General features: G+C 35.7%; 1 protein-coding gene across 3 annotated transcripts; it reads left to right on the forward strand.

The window, feature by feature from the left end:
• Positions 1-121: 121 nt before the first annotated feature.
• LOC105336838 (tRNA (32-2'-O)-methyltransferase regulator THADA) lies at positions 122-21,031 on the forward strand. 3 transcript variants are annotated; one of them, XM_066087643.1, is made up of 40 exons: positions 122-325; positions 954-1,051; positions 3,402-3,532; positions 5,727-5,881; positions 5,976-6,008; positions 6,220-6,268; positions 6,371-6,555; positions 6,816-6,904; positions 7,418-7,653; positions 7,914-7,979; positions 8,134-8,251; positions 8,645-8,717; positions 8,830-9,020; positions 9,143-9,292; positions 10,736-10,817; positions 11,158-11,312; positions 11,411-11,566; positions 11,701-11,799; positions 12,191-12,320; positions 12,782-12,918; positions 13,076-13,497; positions 13,634-13,776; positions 14,058-14,287; positions 14,445-14,554; positions 14,728-14,860; positions 15,089-15,208; positions 15,359-15,481; positions 15,838-15,935; positions 16,066-16,152; positions 16,287-16,418; positions 16,670-16,835; positions 16,944-17,044; positions 17,306-17,825; positions 18,075-18,155; positions 18,382-18,422; positions 18,614-18,680; positions 18,998-19,148; positions 19,302-19,415; positions 19,610-19,734; positions 20,380-21,031. In XM_066087643.1, exons 1-40 carry the CDS (start codon positions 250-252, stop codon positions 20,938-20,940), a joined length of 5,934 nt encoding a protein of 1,977 aa, XP_065943715.1. In that variant the 5' UTR covers positions 122-249; the 3' UTR covers positions 20,941-21,031. The 3 variants fall into 3 exon arrangements, with proteins under 3 accessions (XP_065943715.1, XP_065943717.1, XP_065943718.1); XM_066087645.1 differs by having other exon boundaries at positions 11,164-11,312; XM_066087646.1 differs by lacking the exon at positions 954-1,051 and having other exon boundaries at positions 159-325.
• The last annotated feature ends 782 nt before the right edge of the window (positions 21,032-21,813 follow it).

The raw sequence follows: 21,813 nt of genomic DNA on the forward strand, positions 1-21,813 counted from the left end.
AAAAGAACTCACAATAAACAGGTTTATCATTATGATAATCAACCATATGATGGTATGTTTCCATTATTTAAGATCGATTGAAAATATTTGACCGAACTGGAAGAAAAACAAATGCGGGCCTGTTAAAATGGCGGAACACACATGTGAACTTGGAAATTGACAGACCGCTCGTGATATTTGAGATTCTCGCTGTTTTGTTCGTCATGTGGAAGAAAAAACTCATACATTAGCGAATTACGATTTCAAAAAATGTCTTTACAGAAAAAGGAATATCTATCATGCCACGAGCATCTTAAAGATAGACTTGCAAAATTGGTTCTCATTGGTAGGCCTAATGATTAAATGAGAGAGAGAGAGAGAGAGAGTAAAATGAATAATGATATACTTACTTTTGATGCAGAAACTGCTATTAACAAAATTAGAATATGTTTTACGGTGCTACCGTTGTGGCGAGCGTAGCAAGAAATTAAAAAAAATTAAAAAACAAATTACATGTTAATGAGGCATGTATCACATTCTATACTGAAATAGCTAATACATGCATTACAGATGGTTGATCCACCTCTAAACTGATCACGGGAAATATAGTGCGAGAGCACTGTGACGTCATCCATGACCTTTTTCGTCTTTGTTTACAGATCTCGACTTATTGGAAAGTAATGAAAGTATGTAACAAATCTCTCGTGTCTCGCCAAAGCTTTTGTGGTACTCAAAACGTGTCTTCAACCCTTAAGACACTGTAAATGTCGGCCATTTTTGGCATAGCACCACGGGTGAAAACATTAGAGAGCATTATGGGACGTAGCTTCGCTCGCTAATATCTTGATTGTAAGGTTTAAAAAACTGGTGCCTTTTTTTCTTTACAGATCTGCAGCTTACATTTATACAGACTGTATGATCAGAGTTGTTTGCAAAGCACCTTTAACTTTTATATTTAATACATGTACTTTCAGATGAATCTGATCCAAAGGAAGAGTCTCAAATACTTAAAAACTTCCGAAAGCTCTTTAGGATTAAAGATGTCAAGCAACAGATATTTTGTCTTAAAGAGGTTGAGTTACATTTCTCATATAAATTGTGTGTTGTTTTTTCATTTGTCAGTGCAGTTCTTGTCCCAAACATATTATTTAAACAGCTCATCAATCCTAAGTGTTATGTGTTTTCTGCAATGCCAGCAACTGTTATACCTGTAATATGTAAACGGTGAGACTGTTGAGCAGATTTTTTTTTAGAAATAGACAGTACAGTTTGAATTTTGTAAAAGAGAGAACAAAATTCACTTGAAACAGACCCATTTTGATCCTTTCAAATCTTAATAGATCTAAATTTAAGCTCAGTTTTATTTATGTTTTGTTTTATGTTACTGTTAAATTATGACGTCATGTACCAGGTATTTTATACGTAAAACAACTTTTTTCTTCAAATATCAGAGCCAATTTGAAAGAAAGACAATCCAAAGAATTCTTGCTTTCTTTCTTCAATATTTAAAAAAATTTATATGTTAATTAATCAAAATTTGCAACTTTATGCAGTATGAAAAAGATAAGTTTTTAAATGTTAATGAGGTTTTTTTTCTGTAAAAATTTGATAAGATATACAGGAAACAAATTCTACCTCCAGATTAAAGCACAGTTATAACTAATCTGGTTTGCATAGTCAGTTATTTTCATTTATTTATTTACCTTTTGATTGAAACCTTGGAAAGTTTAGGGACAATAAACACCAATAAGCGCCAGTCATTAGATGATCGAGTTAACTTTTTCAAACAAAAAGGCACCCAATATGGCAGGGCCATGGAGCTGGAAGAATTTTTTTAGCTCTTAGTACCCCAGATTCAAATTTCATTATCACTGCTTTTTAGCTCACCTGAGCCAAAGGCTCAAGTGAGCTTTTCTGATCACAATTTGTCCGTTGTCTGTCGTTGTCGGCGTCGTCGTCGTTAACTTTTCACATTTTCATCTTCTTCTCAAGAACCACTGGGCAGATTTCAACCAAATTTGGCACAAAGCACCACTAGGTGAAGGGGATTCAAGTTTGTTCAAATGAAGGGCCACGTCCTCTTTAAAGGGGAAATAATTGAGAATTATTGAAAATTTGTTGGTATTTTTCAAAAATCTTCTTCTCAAAAACTATTCGGCCTGTAAAGCTTAAACTTGTGTGGAGGCATCCTCAGGTAGTGTAGATTCAAGTTTGTTCAAATCATGGTCCCCGGGGGTAGGGAGGGGCCACAGGAGGGGGATCAAGTTATATAGAGAAAATCTTTAAAAATCTTCTTCTCAAAAACTATTAGGCCAGAACAACTCAATTAAAATGGAAGCATCCTCAGGTAGTGTAGATTCAAGTTTGTTCAAATCATGGTCCCCGGGGGTAGGGTGGGGCCACAATTGGGGGATCAAGTTTTACATAGGAATATTTTGAGAAAATCTTTAAAAATCTTCTTCTCAAAAACTATTTGACCAAGAATGCTCAAATTGGCGGGTAACCATCCTCAGATAATGTAGATTCAAGTTTGTTCAAATCATGGTCCCTGCGGGTAGGGTGGGGCCACAATGGGGGATACATTTTATATATAGAGAAAATCTCTAAAAATCTTTTTCTCAAAACTATGAGGCCAGGAAAGCCCAATTCTGAGTGGAAGCATTTCCAAATCGTATAGATTCAAGTTTGTTAAAATAATAGTCCAGTGGTATGGTGAGGCCACAGTGGGGGATGAATTTTTACATAGGAATATATAGAGAAAATCTTTAAAAATCTTCTTTTTAAAGACCATTTGGCCAGAAAAGCTTAAACTTGTGTAGAGGCATCCTCGGGTAGTGTAAATTCAAGTTTTCAAAATCACATTCTCTAGTGGTAGGGCGGGGTCGTGATGGCGGTTTGAATTTTTACATAGGAATATATAGAGAAAATCTTAAAAAATATTCTGGGAAAGTTTTCGGTCCAAAACTCAGTACTTAGTGTGAAAGCACAGGTTATGCAGATATAAGTTTGATGAAACCATGATACCCTAGAGAAAAGTGGGGCCACAAAATGGGGGGGGGGGTGGTATATAGGAATAGAGAAAAATCTTCTTACAGGTACAACAACAAAAGGGGCTTGGTATTTACCAAAAAATAAGAGGTGGATAAAAATTGGCAGATTTTCAATTTTTTTAAGCAAGATCTACTGTACTTAGTTGTCAAGATATTTTGATACTGTAATGCTAATTTGATCAGAATTAAGGCAATTGTTGCTCAGGTGAGCGATGTGGCCCCTGGGCCTCTTGTCTTATATATGTGTTACCATAAAGCCTCACTTTGCAAGGCAGGATTTTCCCGCCTCTTGTTTTGTTCGGTATAAATTAACAATTTTAGCATGTTTAATTAACAATTATCTTACATGGAAATAATGAATGTTTTGCACAGATTTGCACTAAAGTCCAGGAGGTTAGCAGAAGAAATGAACCTGACTCTGAATTAAAATTATCTCTGGAGATTCTGGTGGATATTTACCTTAACTGCTCCCCAAAACACACAGTCAAAAGATTACTGGCAAGGTAAACTAAGCTCAAAAAGTCAAAATTAACTAAAGGAATTCACTGTCAAATACTTACAGGTGTGTTTGCTGTTGATGTTGATGTATTGTGATAACTGCCTACCAAATTTTTTTCTTCATAAGTTTATTCACATTACTTTATTAGGGCCCCGCAAGGATTTGCGGGTGCCCTATAGTAATCACTCTGTCCGTCCGTCCTTCTGTCCGTCTGTCTGTCACTCTTCCGTCCACAAATTTCCTGTTTTTTTCTAATAACTTTTTTTATGGTTGCCCAATCAAGTTCAAATTTGGTATGGTAGTTCAGTAGGCAGAAATACATATTTTGATGCTAAGTTTGATTCTCTATGTCTTCTGGTTTGGAGCTGGGGTGGTGGGGTAGATTCCTAACTATGCATAAGAATGAATGGGCAAAGAGAGATAACTGCTGAGAATGTTACCATTGTATACATGGAAGGCTGTGCAATATTTGTCCTTTAGGATTAATTAACCTTCCACAGGAAGAAAATCCTAAACTTTATCTTTATCTGTCACATTGAGATTAAATACTGCACTGCCTGTGTCTGCAAATGAACTTTGTTTTGAAGTTAAGGTCAATTTTGAATGATGTGTAGTATTGTGTACATTCTTTGAAATATGGATTTAAAATATAATATTCAAATTTTATTTTGGTTAAAATACCATACACAATGATTTATGATAATTTTATTGAATTCTAAAATCAAGATATATATTAAGATATCCTTTTTCACCATTTTATTTTTTAATTATTTATTTTATTTTTTTCTGCCTTAATGCTGTTAATTTTAACAGGTAATCAGATGATAACCCCATTCAGTCATTTCTGAAAAAAAAAAATCTTATTGTAAATTTAGAAGAAAAGGATAAGAGAGCAGAACAATTAATCCCCTGGGATTAATTATCTTGCCTGCTGCAGAAAATTTAGAGGCTTATCTCTATCTGTCATATCAAGATTAATCATGAACACCTTTGTCTGCACTGATGTTTGCTTTGAAGCAAATTAACTCTCATTCCATGAGCTGCACCCTAATATTTTTACCCCTCAGTTCAAAGGATGGTATTTGATAAAGAATATATTTCATTCTAGTCCAAATACTTAATATATTCTGTAAAGTAAAAAAAATATATGAATTACAATAAATAAAAAAAAAAAAAATTAGATATCAGTTTTTTGATTCTTTTTTATTTTATTTTTTATAAATGGATGTTTTGGTGTTGTTGTTGTTTTTGGTTGCTATGTTTATATTAAAGGAAACTTAAGAATAGTACCTAAAAATGTTCCTTCTGTAAGCCCTGATTAAATTCAATAAATGGATGAGAGCAGGATAATTAATCCCCTGAGATTATTGCCTGTTTCACAAAATCTAAAGTCTGTCTTTATCTGTTATATGTATTACTGTACACATGTGTCAGCAAGTGATGTTTGTTTGAAGTTGAGGCAAAGCCTAGGTATCATTGCATTGGTATCAATTCTTTGTTTTTTTAACAAATTTTATTTCATCCCATGATAACCCCCTTTATCCCATGGATATGACTCACTGGATATTTTTTTGATATCCCACAGTTGTGACTTTACAATGGGATTTGCGTAGGCATAATGAAGTAAAATAATATGGAGTTTTATAAACAGTGTAAACATTGATTGTGGTGTATAAAACATGGGATAAATAGAATCTCATATGATTTGTAGTACATGTATAATATGATTTTTATCCAACTTGTGTGTTTTATCCCCTCACTAAGGCTCAAGAAAAAAACACTTTAATTGTTGGATGAAAATCATATCCAACTACAAATCACGAGATTCTATATATTCCAGTTCTTTACATCTTCTGCTGGGCATTTATTTTTCATCATTGTTAATATAAAGAGGATGGAATTCAAAGTTTTATCCCCTTCTCTATATTAATTGTCATAGCGGGGCCCTTCCTGAGTGGTCAGTTTTCTAGTTAGTTTAGAATACAAATCTAATTCCATGAATTATTATTTTAAATATTAACTTTCATTTGAAATGCTCACAACCATGTTAACATCCATTGCTCGGTTGGTATTGAGCCTTTCAGTACAGATAGCTGCAACATTTAAGGACTTACAAATTCATAGAATATGTATAGTATATGTATAAGATATATGTCTCACCACTTCATATTACACTAGTTTGAGGTTTTTAATTGCAGCACCTTCCAGAATTTCAGGGATGACCTGAAAACATTAGTGAGCACACGAATGGTGCATGAGGTCACAGTGAAGGTCACAGCTGGGGTCAAGGACATCCGAGATGGCAGGAAGACTGTCAACATGATCTACTGTCTGATGGAAAACTTTCCTTTGGGTGTGCAATTTTTATATCAATGTACATTGCAATTAGCTGGTCTTTATTTTTGTGTTGTGAAGAGAGTGATTTCAGAGTATGTTTTGAATTTCAGGTGAACATTGTCTCTCTCAAGTCTTTCTGCCAGGTATGATTATACAAGTGAAACTCTTCATAGCATAAGATCATAATTGAGTTATGATTATGCATGTCAAATTCTTCATGGTTTAAAACCATTAAGATCCGATCAAGCATTGGGGTGTTACATGTATGATATATTCCAACATATGGGTAATACTTGTACATGTAATTTACCGGTAGTTGTTTAAGGTATTGTATCATATGAATTTCTTTTTCAGGTCTCAAATACTTATCCCAAGCTCTTGAGGAGTTCCTGGCTGCAAAAAGGTATAACTTCCTTGGTTTTACCAGAGAGTTGTCATTTTGATATCAATATGTATCATATATTAATTGTTGATAATGATATTGGTACACAATAATTTTGGTCAGGTGTGAGTTGTCCCCTGTGGAGGATAATGAGATGATGCACCATTGCCTGGCCTGTATCCAAGCCTCCAGTAAGCTGCTACAGAAATGTGCGGGGAGTCTGGAGGGCAGGGAATCTGATGCACAAAGAGCCATTCAATCTGTTTTAATTGCCTTCCTCAACAACATAATTGTGATTCTTAAATCAGGTATGTTTTGTTTGCTCTCCACAATACCAGCAGATACTCAAATGTATGTGCAAACGTTTGAAAATGAAAATCTTATCCATTTAGTCACACAGTATTTAATTTATTGAACTAATCAGAAGAGTATGTATTCCTATTTTTGAGCTGAATTTTTTTCTTCAGAGATTATAAACACTAAGATTTAAGCTTGGAGAAATAGCTTTTACGGCAAAGATTTGTGCACTTATGTAAGGTTTTGATTAGGTCTACCATAATTGTTTCAGAAAACTTCCTGCTGGACTGTAAGACCAGTGGCAGCATGTGTCTGACTCTACTGCTGAAGCTGAACCTGGGATCAAAAGCAACAGAACTGGTAATGCTATTAGCAGGGTTTTATTGGTGGTAATCATTATTGTTAACCATGGAAGGCATAGTTATTTAAAACACTTAGGCAACTCTATATAAAGCAGGAGATCTATAGTTCTTTAGGGGGAAAATTGGATGAGAGACCAAAGAGTTACAGTTCTTTGTGTACACTAAAACTTCTATTATGAAAGTTAGTTAAGTTAAATTCTTCTCCGTGCCATGAAGGTGCATTAGGCCAGTGCTTATCCCCGGTTTCCGTTGTGCTAAGAGGATGAGAGTCATTAGGACACCAGTTCATCACAGGTTACCCCCCAGTGTAAGGCGGTACCCAATATCACCTTAGTGGACTGAGACAATGCAGATAGAGTGCCTTGTCTAAATGCACAACACATTACATCAAGTGACCACAGCCGGGTTTGAACTAGCAACCTTTCGGTTACTGGCCTAATGCTCATGACCACTGTGCCATTTGCTATTATGACAAGAAATGTAGTAATTGTTACTTTGGATATTTTTTCAGATTTTAGATGTCATTTTTCATGAAAATGTGAAGAATAAAGCTGAACCACCTGGCTGGATGTTACAGACATCACTTTCCAGAGATGAGCTATCCCAGCTCTCCCCCACTTCCTGTTTGTGTCTGTGGTTTGGAATTCTTGCTCAGCTAGATGTTTCAGATTTGCTATTACACAATGAAGACAACAAAAGTTTGCTACTAGATATCATGTTGGACAGAATATTAGATATGGGATCAAGGTTAGTAAATCAGAAAGTGAAATACATGTATAGAGGAGTTTACCGGTACTATGTATTGTAATTCTTAACTTGATTCACAAGCAATGCACAGAAAATGTTCATACATGCACATATCTGCCATAGATATAACACTTTACATGTATATATGTATATGTTTCATAAAGGGCAAACATCAATAAATACTCCATTGTTATTAGGGATGTCAGTGAGTACTTAAGAATAACAATTTGCTATGCATTGTATTTGTATTTGTATTTCAGAAGCTGTGACACAACAGGAAAGCTACAGATGGCTAGAACAATTCACATGTGGACAACCAGAGCTCTGTAGGGCAAATTTTGTTTTGGTTTGTTCATGAAGAACACATTGAAGCACAAAATTAATTACAAATTATAATTGATGAACTGTATGTGTTAATGTTAACTCTAACATACCCTCCTTGTTCTGATTCAGTGAATGTTATTTGCACACTCTTTTCAGAGCCTGTGTGCGATCTGACTGCTGTGATCGAGTTGTGACCAGCAGACTGTCTGGCCCAGGGCATCTGTTACAAAAAGTACTCAAGTTTGTGTGGACAATCTGGGAGGACTCAACAGATGTAAGAGGAAGCTGGTTGAGAATTAAATTACTGTAAATTTGTAATTAAAAGCGAGGAATTAATATCCGTGTAAAATCGCGAGAAGCACATCTTGCAGATTTTGAAATCTCACTTCTATTTTTTGAACACATATAAACTATAATAAATAAAGATAAAAAATTTGGTGTTTGCGATTTAATATTTTATCGCTATTTGTTGAAAAACTGTTAGATCATGGAATTAAGTACTCATGTAAAATAAGGAATCAACAGTATTATGTGTGCATTCCAAGTAGAAGAGAGAAGGGGTGTTTGGATTGGGCTCATTTTTTTTTTTTGTGAGGAGATTTTATGTTTGCATTGATGCAGAATTTGCTTATATATGTCACTTATAAATAGTTGATATTGTTTGTAGGTAATAAGGTTTACTGCTAAGGACATCTTTGAATCTCTAATCAAGGTACACAAAGCAACAACTGATGTTGAAGGTAGGAATATTATATGTATGTATATCTAAAATGTTTGACACCATATTTCATTCACATGAAGTTTAAAGAACTGGAAGTTGGACACATGTACGTTGTATCGTTTTATCTCCAGCACCAGAGGACCAGTTCCTACTGGATCTATCCAGATCTTTGTTGTCTGAAGTCAGCTGGTCAAGCAAGGGGAAATATGGAACCCTAAGGATACTTGCTGAGAGTCTGAAAGTGTCCGCTCTTCTCCAATATAATCCTGACCTAGCTCAGGACATCCTCAACAACCTCAAGGAGCAGACAGTTGCCTGCTATGTCAGTGTTTTCGTTGATTTCAAAATTTATTGTTTTGACTCTTAAGAATGAACCAAATTTCACCACTAAAAAATGATAAAGTCTTTGCAATGATGTTAAGGCTTTTTGATTTCTGTATCTAGGCTAGTGACCTGTATGACAAGCTGTCAACAGAACACCTAAAGGAGCTCTCCCAACCAGATGACAGGAAGCAGTGGCAGAAGATATGGGTGTGGCCTGTACTGCAGTGCATGATGGGAAACAGCACACATCAGCGCACCTATGTTATTGAGGTACATACAGTATCATGGGTGTTTTTCACAATACAATATTTGTATAAAAATAAGTGGAAGTTTCCTTATTTGTATACATGTAGGGTGAATTAACCATGCATCGGACACATACCTTGGATGGGACAGCTTTGTTTACAAAATATACAAATAAATGTGCATGCGCTCATGTGTTGTTTCGTATATTCCTGAATTAGAACAAATGAACTTTATCATTATTAAGAATTTGACAGTCACATTGTCAAAGAAATAGCAATATACGCATCGTAAAATGACGTCAAATACGCCATTATTGAAAATTTAGTTACAAAAATTTTACACTTGAGCATTATTTGAATGTTGTGCGTTTGATTGTGAATTATTTAGTGAAAATGCACTCTTGCGTAAAATAATTAGAAAGAAGTAAATTTTGAAACAAAATTTGATTAAAATAAGTCCAAGAAATTTGAACAATTAATGTCAAGGTCATTTTTGCACCGTATGTTTATTTCACCATGGATCGGACACAAATTAACCATGCATCGGACAGTTTTCACTGCATGATTTCTTCTAATAAGACGGAGATTATGTGCCCATTCCTTGTGATATAATTTAAATGTGAAGTAAAATAAAAATTTAAAAAATAATTGATACAAACATTTTCCTCAGACCACTTAAAAATCGAGTTTTACGGACACGGCCTGTTTAGTCCAAAATTCCTGTAGGAGCTGGCACGATAAAAAAAACCTTATGATAAATATTCCTTTAAACAGAAGCACTAGTCTAAATTCCTATATGTAGATTTGAGGATTTAGATTAAAAGAAATCTGATAAGCATTTGAATAAATTAATTTTTCCGAACCTTTGTATTTTTGCATTAAAACCAGAAAATGTTGTTATTTTTAATCTCTACTGTACTGCTATAGCTGTCCGATGCTTGGTAAATATTGTCGAATCAATGGTGAAATAATTCAACACTTCAATAATTTGCTTTATTTTCTACATTTTTAACAATTTCACAATTTTTTCTCCAATAATTAAGCAAGGGGAAAACCTGTAACTTTTAAAACAAGTTTTATTTATATTTGGACGATATTTGATGTGTGAACAAAGAGAAAAATCCAAAGGTGTCCGATGCATGGTGAAATCACCCTAATACTTATATGTATTTGGTATATACAGTCACATAGTGATTACCAATTGTTTATTGTACATGTAATGCAAAACTCAGTTATAACTCAACTAGGGTATGATATTTCTTCAGAAGGTCCATGAAAAATACACTGTAATGACAACTTGTGAAAGATTTTGGACTACTTGATAAGATCATTTGGGGACTTGTCTAATTTTATGATAATCTGTAAATGTTTTGTGTTTCTTAAAAGGAGTACTATTATAGCACTTACGATGGTGTACTTCTGAGTTCTTACCAATATCCTTATTAATATTTAAGTTCTTTTTTTTCAGTATATCCTTCCAAAACTTCTGAAAACTGGGAAAGACACACTAAGCTGCATGATATCATCTCTCTGTAACAGCAGCCAGTCTGGTAACATTGATTGTTTATAGGATTTACATACTTGGTAATAAACATAGGGATTTTTCTAGTGCAATATATGTGATGTTCAAATAGCAAGCTAACCAGTGATTATTAAACTAGAAGTTTTTTATATTTTATTACTATGTGTAATGGATATAACAATACATACCCTTTTCTATATCATAACCCTGTATCAGCCCTCGATACCTGATATGGTGTGTCTTGTACTGATACAGGGTGTGATATTGAAATGTATAGGTATGTATTTTGTATTCTCTACGTATTTCATTGTTAGTACTTGGCTAGTATGCATCAAACACTCTGATGATACATAATATGAAATGAACAGTTACAGATGAGCAGCTGGGTGCCCTGGTCATGTGTTTGAGGAGAGCGCGAGTCATGGGTCTGTTGGACCATGCTGTGTCAAAGTCGCCAGAGTTTTTGTATGGAATGGTGAAGACAGAGCTAGTTAAACAAGCCCTGAGTCACACTGATGATCAGGTCAGGATTTTCTTGTTGCTGTTACCAAAACTTCATTTACAATATACAGGATGTAAATGATAACTATTCTTTGATAACATGATATTTTGTTTTCCTAGGCTAGACTTGATGCATTTGCCTTACTATGTGAAAACCACAAGACATCGGAACCAATCAACCAATCAGAATTTAGATTACTTAAATACTTCATTCAGTGGAATATGAAGAACCAATCACCATCTTTCAGACAACACATGGTAGCTCATATCAAAAAGGTAACTGTACTCCCATCTCCACTTATTTTGCATTTTTTGCAGAACTTGATTAAGCAGATATTTATTGCTATAAACAAAATTAAAAAAACCCCACACACTTTTAATGACCATGGATGTTATTGTTGTGTTTGTAGCTTTTTCTGAGATATAAAGAAAGCGAGGGAGCTCTTTGTAGAAAACTTAATTCTGAAAATAGACCCCCAGGGCTAGACACAACACTGTCATTCTACAAGGTAATACATTGAATTTAATTATTTTTCTGGTGTAAAATGTGTAAACTGTGTATCATATGAAGATTCTATATGCCAAATGAAGGTTTTCCAAATGGGTTTTTTTAAGCCTTACTGGCCAAGGCTAATTCCATCTTCGCTAGCCAAGGGTTTCCGATACACTACGCTTCTCATGAGAAGTGTAGTGTATCGGAAACACTTGGCTAGCGAAGATGGGCTAATTCTTGCCAGGACAAGTTCTCACCATTGCAATGAAACTTTTTATAGTAATTTAACACACAAAATTAAGTGGTTGTGAGTATAGATTCATAACAAGAATTGGTCTTTGGCCAGTATTTTAATCTTTATAAATGAATGTATAACCATTATATTACTGGGACCTGTTCCATTGCAGGCCTTTGGATCATGGCTGTTCCAGTTTCTGCTTCACTCCCTGTACCCAGGCTCAGCCTTTGCACGACGGACGACAGCACTGTCAGTTCTCTCTCTGATGGTGGATCTGTTGAGTCCTGCTAATTCTGGGGGTAAGTTAGCATCGTTTTTCGTGGGGGACCAATGTTTGTGGCTTTCGTTGGTAACCTTTGCCCACGAATTTACATCCCCCGAAGGTATATGCCAGCTTATGTTCATTATTTATTTAGGAAATAGAACTTGCTACCAATGAAATTACGTCCCCATGAGCCCGGAAAATTTGGCTACCCACTAACATTGACCCCCACGAAGAAAAATGATTCCACAGCATATTAGCCAGATGAATGTCCAATCCACGCATTTTAAAAAGAACACACTCACTTAAAAAGATATACAATTTAAATAATGGCTTACCTTTTCATTTCATGAATATCTTAAGACCAAAAGAGTCTCTTAGTGTTTAGAATTTGATAATTTGAACTCATTTTAGAAGATTTTATTTCATATATTTGATTGTGATATATATAATCATTTGCCTTGGTTTATTGGTGTGAAATGTCTTGTGCATTCATAGGTTATGTTATATGGGAAGAGTGGAAGGGATGTCATATACAGACACTGATGGAATGCCTGACAGACACATTTGAAGACAACAAAACAGAGGCCTACAAAGTACTGAGAAGCTGCTTCAGCCAGGGGTTTTACCTTAAGGTATAATTCAGACAAACAGTATACACATAGGAAATACATGTAGTTACTTTCTTCTTCTTTTGAAAAAAGTCATAACTATCGAGCTAAAAATGCAGCATAATACAGTTACATAGTTTGAAAAGTAGATAGTAATAGAGAGTCTATTATTTTATTTTAGAGAATGATCAATATGAGTGAGTCAGAACTGCTGGACATAGGACTGACATTGGCAGGCAGTAATCGTCCCCAGGACTGCACCACAGGAGCCTTCCTTCTGAGAATCCTGCTCCTTCAGCCTAGCATTCAGGATTTTTTCTTCAGTGCTCAGGAGATCCTCACTAAACACCTCAGTCCTTCTGCTCTCACACAGTGGGGAGACTTATTGAATGGGGAACAGGGTTTGAGGGAGGCTCTCCAGAAACTCCCCCTCCAACCTACTGAGTCATCGGGAGGAACAGTCTTGTTGCTGTGGATTTTGTTGTTTTACCTCAAGGACCAGTTGCAAGTGGCAAGGACTGGATTGTTTATTGCAGCAGCAACCAAACCCATGTATCCCACATTGCACTGCATCAGATACATCCTGTTTGATGTTAATCTAAAGTAAGTCTTTCATATAAAGTCTACCGGTATTCAGATGATGTATATCATGTAGTGAATCATATCTTTTGAATTTGTTTTGGTTGTAAAACTTTGTTCTTAAAATGCTTATGTAATGGAATGAGCTATTGTATTTTAGGAAGCTTTCTAAAAGTGAAATGTTGCTATGGCAGCCATTAATGGAGGATCTTTTGTTCTGTTGCCTGGAAATATCTGACATCGTCTCTCCAGTGGTACAAAACAGCTCTCCCGAGGGAAACGTTCCAGAGGAGGCCATCAAAGGTAAACATGCATATTGGCAAGGTGCAGCTCTCATGCTAGAAACCCCAGTAAGATGTTTGGAGATATATGTGCCTTTTTACCTGTGTAGTAAAACACACAGCAAAGCGCCAATTTTAATCTGTTACATTGTATAACATAATTAGTTAGGAATGTTTAGTTTAGAAATAAGTTTCATCGCTAAGGGGAATAAAACTGACTGTAAATGTAAATTTCATTGCAAATGCATTTCATTGTAACCATCTTTAACTGTATGTGCATTTTGATTGCTCTATGTTATTTAGGTGTGGAGTCTATTTTTGCCTCGGAGGGTAAGACAGGCACCTCAGAGGATAAGGTAAGCGCCTCTGAGGCGGAGCGCTGTGTGGAGACTGTCACACTGATGCCTGAGTACCTCATCGTCTGCTGCTGGAGAAATGTCAAGGAAGTTTCACTGTTACTAGGACAACTGACATTTGAAGCACCAATCACAACACCTCATACATCAGACGTAGGACTCCTCACTGTCCAGCAGGTACTGTTTGATTTACTGAAGGTTGAACACTGATAGTTTCACAAAATAATTCCTACATATTTTGAATAGACTGTGTACTTTTTCTGCACTATATCTTGAATATGCAAGCAAGCATTTTGATAATTAAAGCTTTTCCCCCTTTTTTTCTGCATTCAAGAATGAAGTAATAGGAGAATACTTCAAGAAGCAGTTGATGGAATCCATACATAGGGGAGCATTTGAGCTGGCCTGTGCTGGTTTTGTCAAGCAGTGTGAAATGTTGTGGAGGTATGACTAAGAAATGAAATGTAAGAGAGGTGCGATTTGACATGATCTAAAATTTTGAATGTTAATTAGTTATTATTAATAACTTTAATATTTTAAATTTGCATTTAAAATGAAGTTTGGTGTGGGACATTAGAATTGTGCTTCTGTCAATAACATCACTAACTTGTTAACAGGTGTAACATTAAAACCCTCCATCAGCTCCCAAAGTTATGGTTAGACCAAGTCATGGCTGATGTAAAAAATGATGATGAAAACAACAAGCTGTGTGCCACCAGAAGAAGTGCCGGCATTCCGTTCTTTGTACAGGTAGGGATGTCAGGCAACGTAGAAATTCACTATCTCCGTAGTAATTCAGATGTTGAATGTTGTGGTTTCGTTAATATTTGTTGGCATCAATTTTCATGGATTTTGTGAAACTCAGAGTTTTAAGGATCCATATAAAATAAGTGGATCAGAATTACCTTATTTCCACTAAATTGGTATTTAGAAGATAGGATGAGGGAAAAGTTTAAATTTTTCTTTTATTTTCTGCAGACGTTGGTCAGTTCTGAACCTCACAGCACAGGTCGGCCATGTTTTAAGTGGACCGTGAAAGAGCTGTTAAAGCTAGCTCTGATGGAAGACAATGTGTCAGGGACCCCCTCCAACTCAAAGGTATGGTATATATATTCATCTATTCAGTCAAATGTTGTTCTTACCACTTCCCAAGTCAAAGGATATTCTTATATCACATTGAAAATACATGTATTAATATAGTAATAAGTGGATAATACAATTGATACTTTGATGATGTTTGATTTTTAGGTTCATGCCTTGAACATACTGCGAGCCCTGTACAAGGATTCCAGGCTGGGAGAAGTGGTGACTCCCTTTGTAGCTGATGGTTTGATGGCGGCCATATTAGGATTTCAGTCCCCTTTCTGGGCAGTAAGTTTGTTTTGTATTCTTATAACTATTTCATTATAAGTAATAATTAAGATTTCTCTATGGAAATATTCACCCCTGTTTTGTATTCGCCCCTTTCACTCTTGTTGTCAGGGGGTGAATTTAAGATTTGATAAATTCAATGGAATTTTCAATTAACTGTGTTAATTGGAAAGAATATCTATTTCTTACTGTGTCTTGACAAAGTCGAGATGGGCGAAACTATTTGCAAGTGTTGATGGGCAACAACAAAAAAATAACCCTGTATACAGTACTTTAATTCATGAACATTGCTCTGGTTATTTAAAGTGCATTGGTTTTCGCCAAGCTCTATAGCAAATTATAAATTGTATGTACAGGTAAGGAACTCCTCCACCCTTCTACTCAGCACCATGATCACCAGAATATTTGGAGTCAAGAGAAGTAAGGACGAATCCACTATGTCCAAGAAGAACTGGTAAGTGTTTCAACACAACTCCAGAAATGTCAAAGCAACTTCAGTGAAGAGAAAACTTTAAATGTTTATTTAAGTGCAGGTAGATAAAGATGTAGGGTGTATTAATAACTTGACCTGAATTTCTTTACAGCCAGACAGGAAGACAGTTCTTCCACCAGTATCCGTCGCTTTATCCTTTCCTCTTAGGCCAGCTGGAAGTGGCAACTAGAAACATCAGGTAGATTGCATTCAACTTCATGAATACATAGAGATTTCTGTATATGTAGTGTGTGAAAGTTTTGAATGGACTGAGGTAACTGTAGATGGAGTGTGTGTTTCTGATTCATTTTGTCCCTGACCTTACTGTTTTAGTGACACGGATCAGCTGCATTTACACCCTGGTTTGTACCCGGTACTGATGATCCTGGGACGCCTATTCCAGTCTCCACTAGAAGGCGCTGATACCTCACTTAACTTGGCAGCTTTTATTCCATATGTCATCAGGTTGGTGATGATCTCCAAAATGTTTGATTAGCAATGTGTCGTATTATTTTCAGAAAGCCTTATTGTAATTATGACAAAACTTAATGTTTTTATTATAATCACAAAGGTCAAACTTCACCTGTGATAATTAATGAAATAATGTAAAATTTCAAACCATAATTTTGTTTCATCCTATTTAAGGTATTATTAGGCTGTATCTCTGAGTTGTAGAAGACATTTCACTTTGATGGCAGATAACACTGGTTTTGTAGATGCAGTTCCAGTCCTGTTTTAAAAACGAGAATCATGGCTGCCAGGGCATTGCAACCTCTAGTACAGAAAGGTCAACTGAACTCTGTTATGATTCAGTTATTGGGCATGATCCCTGTCGAACCAAAGCATGCTAAACACAGCCATGTACATGGTGCTCTAATACAGGTAAGTGAAAAAAATTATCCAATTAAAAAATTGGTTTAAAACGTTATGAAAGAGGCAATGGGGTAAAAGTTTTTGTGGTTTTGTAGAGAATTTTTGGTTTATTTACAGATTTTAAATATGCTTGAAGTGATACTTACCATGGCAGATGAGATTCAATCTATGGAGAGTTCAGTGTCAAAGTGGAAAGATAAAATGTGGCTTATTACCAAGTAAGTTTCACAGTTTTTAAATAAATGCAAATACACATATTGGTAATTTCAAGTTTGTCATATTTTTTCACCTTCGATATTGATTACTGGCTGCTAATCCAAGAAAATCTTAAACATAATGAAACAAATTCACAGATAAGAAAGAACTTGCTTATTCTTGAAGGTTGAGAAAAACTTACAAATGATGAAGACCTTGCAGTTGTTTCTTCATAATATCTTTAATATAAAATCTAGCTGTAACATTTGGAAATCAATTTTTAGGAAAAATCCATGCTACATGACAAAACAAGCAGCCTTTGAAGTGACAGAGAAAGTACTGTTGGTCATGGAACAGTTGTTATCTGCCCAGACCAATCATGCCACCAAAGAAATAACCAACAGTATGACAGAGGCTTTAAATGAAGAGTTCCAGGCGGGAATCCACAACAAGCAGACGTTATGTTGTGTCCCTGGATTTGTGGAGTATCTGACCGTCATCACAAAGCTTGATCTACAGATCACTTTAAGAGACGGCAAGTCCTCCTCCGCTGCGGACATAGCAACAAAGGTACAATCCCTGCTAGGGTCAGAGCTGTACGAGGTGCGACTTGTCGTGCTTGATGTGCTAGCATCAATCTTCACTGCGCATAAACAATGCAAGGAGCATTCAGATCCACAAGCGACTTGTCCTGTCACCATGACAACCATGTCGTCTGCTGCCATAGATGGTGTGATGTCATTGCTTCCATATCTTCTGGAGAGGGCCCTTCATCAAGAACAACATTTTGAATGTCAAATAAAGGTCAGAATTTTTTTCAGAATGATTTGAAATTAGCACAGATAATTATGTGTAGAGTTTGTACACATCGAGTTTAAATAGATGTACGGTAGATGCAACATCCTCTGATCTCAATACACGTACATAAACTAAACTAATGTAAGTTATCAGTTTTAAAACATGACCCTTAATTACCATATGAATATACCAGTATTGTCATACATGTACTCAAAATATCCATTATAATGAACTATAATTTTGTTTAATTTTCAGGTTTTTAAAGTTTTAGATCTTCATCCCTTGTTAGAGTCCAAAGACTGGAAGGACTTGTGTGTCAGAGAAAGTTCTCTACAGGTACAAGTCACAGTCTTCTGCTTCTTTAGTACATGTATCAGATGTCTCCACCCACCTCTCCCCCAAAAAATGAATAAATAAATAAGCCACTCATACAATAATTTCTTTGTTTAGTATCTCACAAAGATATTTAGTAGAGGGAGGAACCTGCACTATCAATTTTATTGAGGAAAACCCTTTTCACATGCATTTGTATGTATTAAATAGCTTTCATTTAATTTTTCAGGTTCTTAAGCAATGCTTGTGTCTGATAGAATCATCAAGGAGGTAAATAAATTTTATATATATACCAGTATACATTTTTGCAAAGACATATGCAAGTGCATTTAGTAAGCTATGTAGTTGGATAGACAAGTGATGCAGTAAATGTCGGTATTATTTTAAGATATAACATAGAAAATAAATTACATGAGACATTTGATGGTTTCTTGTTAACCATCCAATTTCCGTGGTTGCAGGGAGGAAGTGAATGCTGCCATAATTAGATTCAGTCGGTGGTTGATACGGGATGTATTACAACACTGGGTAACTATGAATGGAATTTATATATACATGTACATGTACATTAGCAACAGCAACATGTACTAAAGTAACCTTTGCAGTGGCCATATTACAGAATATTTTTAACCTCTGGACAAAAATGTTATGATTGAATTGAACTACTGGGTATATAAGATGTGAAAACAAATGAAGAATTAAACAAGAGACAAGTTATTCTCAGTAGGTTAAGGTGTCAATTATGATTTGTGAAGTAAATTCAGCAAGTTCAAAGATGATTATGTGGACCATTTGTAAACCATCCAGCAGACTTATGCACTTTAAATTTTTACTTGGGGTTTCAGACGGATGATTGCATGGAGACTGTCGATTCCTGGATGGCCATTTTGAGAGACAGTGTGGGGACAGAAAAGATCACAGACCTTCAGCTTAGTGTTGCCATGGTGATTCAGCACAATGCCCTTGACCTCCTCAGGAACTGTCAGAAGACATTAGGTTTGTTTAATGTCTTCATTCATTTGATTAATGACTTTAATTATTGATAGATGCAACATATATTTAGTTTGCCCTCATACATGCATTCATGATTGATATCAGAGGAATGCTAACTCAGTCCTTTCAAATTGAAGAGAACTTGATTTTCTACAGGCACCAAGAAAATGTTTGAGTTCTGGGAAATGCTGACCAACCTTCAGCAAGAAGATGACCCTGAGGTCAGAGAGGTCATCACCATGACGCTTCAACTGCTGGGGAATGCCAGAGGTTCTCTTAAAATCTTTTATCATTTTTTTTTCATTTCAAAAGGATAATACTGCAGAATTTCTTAAATTTAATGCAGTACATTAAATAATTTAAGAAAAATATGCATGTAAGTGTATGACCTTAACTTGAAAGTCTAAGGGAATTTATGCTTTGTGTTGTACAATGTTCATCATCTGTTGTATTTGTCTCTCCAGCTGTACAGCCGTCCTTGACCTTGGACTACCTGGCAAGGTCATTCATTGACGTACATGCTGCTACAAAGGGAGCTAACTGCCTGCTGACCCTCATTTCATGGATCGTCAGCAATGAATCCTCTAATGTAAGTCCTGGCCATGTCATCTGTTGTTTATGTAAAACACTGCTGTTGGTTGTTTATACTATTTGCACTGAAGCTGCATATCTACATTACCCATGAGGACTTGGGAGGATTGCTGTCCTCAATGCTACATGTAGCTGCTTTTTAAAGATGAAGGCATGCATCGTTTAAAGCACAGTCTTATTGATGTTTCCTTTTGGCTGGCAACCTATAAAATTTCTTTTTGTACTTGCTCGCAATTTGCATCTATTCCTACCTTGATTTATTATTATTATGACATTGTTGAGTTGATGTATGAGTCACTGATAATAATAGTGTAGATATGGGGAGGATGGCTGCTCAAACAGTTTCTAATCGACGAAAAATTGATCTTCCATAGTACAATCCCTGGATTTCTTTTGTAGAGTAGCAACATATCAATTTACATGTACTTGCTAACCCACCGATAATAAATGCATATCTATGTATCTCTTTGAAAGGGAGATAATTCAAATGAATCATTTTCTTTGTAAACCAGGTTACTTTTGGGTTTTTTGTACTCATATGTATATGTTACAGTCATGTTATAATCCCAGTAGGTTTACAAAATGTTATGCTTATTGAATACAGAGCAACTTTGTATTTCCGTATTTTTATTGCACTTTTTAGGAGGGTTCTGAGCGGCTTTTTGACAAAAGTGAAATGAACGTGTTCAGAGAGGACGTTTTGTTTTATCAGATCATATTGAAGTATTGCCTAGCCCTAATTCAGCATGGACACTTCATAGCATCACAAACCAAGCATACAAACAACTCACAGCATCCAGAACCAGACTCTCCCAAGGAGAGTGTGGCGTCAAGCATCGACCAAGTTCTGTCACAGCTCCACCTAGTGGTGAATCAGGAGGAGAACGATATGGAAATGTCCATTACGACGCTGTCACTATTAGAATCAGATGTGAGGGAGGTCCTTGACCTGATCCGAACATTTATGGAAACAAAGTCCCCAAGATCATTGACTAGTGACAAGGGGAGACCGTTTATGAAGACTGGGGCATTTCAGGAGAGTTTGTTGGACCGATATAAGTGCCAAGTACTGGGGTTCATCTACAAACTTCTCTCTGATTTAACTGGGCTTTCAAAGAATGATGATCAGCTACTAACATGTTTAAATAACTTAAGTAAGGAAACAGAAAATTCTACATATCCGAACTGTTTTGTTGCAAGTTGATGAATTGTCAAAGGAATATACTTACATATTGTGCAAAAGAGTCAATTTTAGTATCATTGGTGCAATATTACATACTAGTAATTTATGTCTTCGGAAGTTTCTATTAAAAATAAATTACTTATAATTCTTTTTTTGATTCTGATAAGAGAGAGAGAGAGAGAGAGAGAGAGAGAGAGTTCGGTGTTCTTCCTAGAGTTATCTCTCTTTTGGCGTACTTGCATGTCACAGGTGTTAATGAACGACGTTCGTTTTCTGCGGATTAGCAAACCTTTTAAATTAGTTATCATATTTCGTATTGCCAGGCAGATTTTCCGTTGATCGAATTTCATAACAGCATTTGCTTGGGAAGGTTCAAGGCGAGGTTCCCCCTCTATAAACACAAACAGGTCCGCTCTGTCCCCACATGTTTCTGAAACCAGAGATAGGGGAGATTATTCCCCCCGAGAGGAGAAATATGAAGCATAAATAGATTACCGGAATAAACAAAAACTTGCGCTCAGTGACATTTGTTCTTTTTTATATAAAAGGAGCAGAATTACGCGATCGTAGTCGAGCTATCTTTCATCGCTAAGTGTTGGTTCAAAGAGAAATCCGTTCGTAACTTTGTGTCCGCCCGACCGATATACGATGTATAACAGCTTGATTCGTAAAAATATTTTTCTTTTATAACTCGGTAAATGTTGCATATAGGTAATTTTGTTTTATCTCGCTGAAACACACATCGTCTTTTACAGTGATATAAATCATGTTTAATTTTTTTTTAAGCGGCTTACGCCAAAAGTTACATGTATCTGAAGCATTTTAAGAGATTTTGATTTTCCTTTAAAACAAAAAAGATTCAATGCGCATTAAGAATTATTTGAAATAAGTTAA

Source organism: Magallana gigas, chromosome 6 (genome assembly GCF_963853765.1).
Source record: "Magallana gigas chromosome 6, xbMagGiga1.1, whole genome shotgun sequence".
NCBI lineage: Eukaryota > Metazoa > Mollusca > Bivalvia > Ostreida > Ostreidae > Magallana > Magallana gigas.